A 4,310-nucleotide genomic window follows, 5' to 3' on the forward strand; every position below is an offset into this window, starting at 1 on the left:
AGGACGTATGGCAGGTTGTGACTGCACTCCATCCCACATAATTTGTGCATGTCCCTAGAACCTGTAGGTATAGCCATAAAATAGCTCATGTCCTTGTCCAAGATTTGATGTAATCTCCATTTGAGTTTAATATATCGTCGGTTCTTAAAGCAAAAACATCTCTTTTACAAATGCTCTAAGATTTTTTTTTTTTTTTTATCTAAATTTCGGTAAAAAGGAGAGGATATTGTGATAAAAAATTAATAAAATTGTGTGCAAAAACAGTGTATAAAAAACAAATTATTATTATTATTATTTTTTAGAAAAAAAAAATAAATAAAAGAAGTTTTAACGAAAGGTACACTGTACTGTTTACTTTAACGAAAAATCATATTTTTACACTAAAAGGTCAATCTTGATACTATTCACTTTATCCTTTATTTTATCTTTATTATTAAAACTTAAAGGCCCAAACCTTTTTCCTTAGTTTTTTTTAAAAAAAAAATCCAAAAGCAATATCTTCCCTTATCTTCCCTGTTTAGTTTGTGGGTTGGGGTGGGATTAGAAAGTAGAAACCGAAAGGGTTTCTCACCTCCTGTGTCTCCTCGTTTTCCCTTGTAAATGCTTTCAGACCAATAACACCCGCTGTACCTCTTCTTCCTCTTTTTGACCCGCCCAACAGAGGACAAGAGAAGAAGCAAGAGGAATCCTATCAATCATTACAACCTTCTTTTCTCTTCTATTCTCTTCTATTCTAGAGAGAGAAGAGAGAGAGAGAGAAACCAGCTCTTATCCTATCCATGGAATCCTCATCTTCTTCAGCTTCCAGCGATGGCCTTAACCTCAAAGAAGGGTCAATCGTTGACCCCTTCTTGGTCGAGGCTCTCCAGAATCCTCGTCACCGTCTCACCAGTAAGTTCTTTTTTTGTTTAATTTTATCTAATTTTTTATTATCTCTTGTTCTAAACCCTAGTTTAGTGTTGGATTTGGTTTTGCGTTTATGGGTTTTTCTTTTGCTTTATTTGTGTGTTAAATTTTAATAATTTTGGGTTTCCGATTTCGAAGTTTATGGGTTTAAGGGCTTTTTTTTGTTTAATTGTGGTTTTGGTTGAATTGTTGGATTAAATTGAATTTGTTGGATTTGAATCTGGGTTTTTTGTTATCTTAGATCTGGGTTTCTTATTGGTACCGCGTGATATGATGTTGAATGTTTTCTATTCATGCTGATTTCTTCTTTTTTTTTTTTTTGTGTAATTTTGGACGGATCTGTTATCGATTCCTTTATCCTCCCAAAACATGTTTATGAATAAATATGAATTTGGCCAATTATCTCTTAATTGTTTCTTATCTTGTCAAACCTTGATATGATTAAATCAAATCCCAGAGTAAGCAACATTTAATCTATATGATTAACCTAGTCGTCAATTGTCCCCCTACGCGTGCTCTTTTATGCATTTGTGTCCTAGTTTTTGGCGACGGTTTCTTTGAATAGTTTGATATTTTACTTTTCTAATTAGCGGGATGTCTTTTCTTTTCAGTTTTGCGAATGGAACTTGATATCCAGAGGTTTCTGAAAAGTCCTGATCAGCAGCTGTTTGAGTTCCAGCATTTCCCTACATCCTACCTTCGACTTGCTGCACATCGTGTTTCTCAACACTATGGCTTGCAGACTATGGTTCAGGATTGGGGCCCAGATGGTCAAGGGAATAGGATTTTGGTGAGGAAAACAGCAGAAAGCAAATACCCAGCAATTCAGTTATCCGAAATACCGGCTAAGCAGTCAGAAAACAATAGACATGAGCAGATTAAAATTGTCATCAAGCCCAGGTCTGATAAAAATAATATGAATGGAGCTAATGGAGCTGGGATCAAACGAAGTCCTGTGAGAAGTGTGGAAGAGAGGAAGGAGGAGTACGATCGGGCACGGGCTCGCATCTTTAGCAGCATTAGCAGTTCTGATTCTGATGATACGCCTTTTCAGTCCCTTACAGATGCGAAAAATGCATCCTTTAGCAGGGATGAGAATGAAGGTTTTAGGAACTCTGTGGTTGATACAGAAAAGAATTTAAACGTGAAGGATCTTGGTTCTTCATCTCGAGTTGCCATTTTTAGAGATAGGCAAAAAGACCGTACTGACCCAGATTATGATCGAAATTATGAAAGGTAGGCATCTATCTATTATATCAAAGTTGATGTGAGGAAACTACGGTCTTTGCACTGCTATATCACGTGTCCTTTACCTTTCTATTTCTTGAAATGCTTGTAAACTTTGATCTGGTCACCACCGGCTACAATGTTTTCATATCTTGTCATTGTGGAACTCTTTGTTTTATGAAATACAAACATAATAGATTTTACATTCTTGGAAAAGTAATATGTACAATTTTGTTTTGGAAATAAATAAATTATTAACTGAAAATGTTTAATTACACTACTGATACAGGTATGTCAGGAGTCTTCCTACCAATCAAGGATTTAACTTGGCACCTTTCAATATGCAAAAGGTTCAACCGCAGTTTTTGCAGTACGATGCTGTTTTCTCTCAGATGCCGAGGCATCAAGCTTCAATTAGTTATGGGCCTCCTTCAACCCCAGCTATGAGCCCTTTTTGTGCTGTGGGATTCAATCAGACATCTAGAGATGCTACGTACATGCAGTGGCCAAGTGCTTCAATGATGTATGCACATTCGTATGATCAGTTTAGGCAAGCTGTTATCCAGGTAACCAAAACTTAATACATAAAATGGTTTGTTTGGAATAAATTACAGATAGCTTTAATGTTAAGTCTTTGAAGTTGTGTTGCACTTTAAACTTGCATGTTTTCAAATAGCTCCTCTTTTCCATGGTTGTTTTATTATTTCAATTTTTGTCCGCGTCTTTCAGTTTACTTGATACTAGAACATAATATCCCTCTATGTGGGGTCACTTCTCTTTAAAATGTATTTGTTAATTAGTGCACAAAACTGAAGTGTTTTGAAGTTTCAAGAATCGGTAGGAATTTTGACAGTGCACCTCAGGAAAATGTGTTACAGAAACATTTGGTGTACAAAGGCTTAACCTCATGCCTTTGAACCTGGTGTACACTTTTGGGTGTTGTATCGTTGAATATTAATCTTTAAGCTAAAGTGGCTGGGTCTTGGTTACTCTTAAAAAAAAATTGAGACATCACCCCAATTCTTATGTCATTTTCCCTTCCCGAGGTCTATTCCACTGTTGGCAGCTTCCTAATGTCATAGTGCAGCTGGGCCGTCATCATACCTTTTGAATGTCTTTTTTACACTTTTGTTTTGATTGTTGCGAGTTGCCAGAAGCAAAGGAGATTCGTAACCGAACTTTTGTTGGAGAGATCTCCAGTATAAAACTGCAGGGGCTGTTTGATACTCATTTAGTTTTTGGTTTTTAATTTTCATTTTTTTGACCTTAGAGATAGAGGAGAAATACATGGGATCTATAGATATAGAGAAATGAAGGATGGTGGGAGAGGTGTAGAAAAAATGGAAAAGGAAACGCACACTAAAAAAAAAACAATTTAAAAGTCGTTTTCACATCTAAGATTTTGTTTCCATTCATTCATTCTTTACTTCTTTCCCTCTCTCCCATCACCCTTTGTCATCCCGCATTTCTCCCATATACATTCTTCATATCTCCAGCACCAAAGAGTGATTAATCAGGCCCTTATTTTGGGCTATGAAGCATTTAGCGGAATACTACCTGTGCGTGTAAATCTGCTGTGCTTGTCTTGATTTTGCTACTGAACGTGCGTATGCTTTTACTGGTCTCTTTGCAGGCTCCATTCTGTCACCAACCCCTGAGCTTTCATTCACAAAACCATTAATCCAGGTTTAGGCGGGGATTTTACAGTGGAGATGCAAGCAGAATTCTTTGTTCTTCTAGGATTAAATCAGAGTTAGGTCATTGTATTGAGACTTGGTGCCACACAAGCTCGTTCCCTTTGTAGTTTGTGGTGGTGTCTGCTATTTTTGATCTTTTATATAGCCGAGGACTCTATTGTATTGTAATGACTCTTGTTTCGACTATTGCCTAGCAACATTATACTATTCATTTGGTGAGCCCTACTCTTTGTGATAACTTTTGATGTGTTCTTATTTTATTTGCATTGAGCTGTTCAGTTTGTTTTACTCGAGCCTCAGGACATGTCGATTGCGTTTTCAGTGTGTTCGGTTCTTCAATGAAATTTGCAATTTGATGCCGATTTAGATTTAAATTTCAGTGAAATAAAGGTCAAGTTTCAGCTGTTGGAAATTTTTTGGTTTAGGAATCCATAGAGGGAGAGTTTGGACTCGCTTTTGCGCGAGGCTCGCTAGGTCTCT

At 36.8% G+C, this 4,310-nt stretch overlaps 1 protein-coding gene across 1 annotated transcript; it reads left to right on the plus strand.

Moving 5' to 3' along the window:
* Positions 1-474: 474 nt before the first annotated feature.
* LOC137745679 (uncharacterized) lies at positions 475-4,068 on the plus strand. The gene is made up of 4 exons (XM_068485679.2): positions 475-891; positions 1,518-2,142; positions 2,423-2,699; positions 3,767-4,068. The coding sequence occupies exons 1-4, from the start codon at positions 780-782 to the stop codon at positions 3,812-3,814; spliced, it is 1,062 nt and encodes a 353-aa protein (XP_068341780.2). The 5' UTR covers positions 475-779; the 3' UTR covers positions 3,815-4,068.
* Positions 4,069-4,310: the final 242 nt, after the last annotated feature.

The sequence above is a fragment of the Pyrus communis genome, chromosome 12, assembly GCF_041283825.1.
Source record: "Pyrus communis isolate YQ-2024b chromosome 12, ASM4128382v1, whole genome shotgun sequence".
In the NCBI taxonomy this organism is placed as follows: Eukaryota; Viridiplantae; Streptophyta; class Magnoliopsida; order Rosales; family Rosaceae; genus Pyrus; species Pyrus communis.

Excerpts from the sequence above, each read along its gene's own strand:
- LOC137745679 (XM_068485679.2), top strand. The coding sequence starts at position 780 with ATGGAATCCTCATCTTCTTCAGCTTCCAGCGATGGCCTTAACCTCAAA. Across the intron at positions 2,143-2,422 it reads TATGATCGAAATTATGAAAG|GTATGTCAGGAGTCTTCCTA; the intron begins GTAGGCATCTAT and ends CTACTGATACAG. Across the intron at positions 2,700-3,766 it reads TTAGGCAAGCTGTTATCCAG|GCTCCATTCTGTCACCAACC; the intron begins GTAACCAAAACT and ends GTCTCTTTGCAG.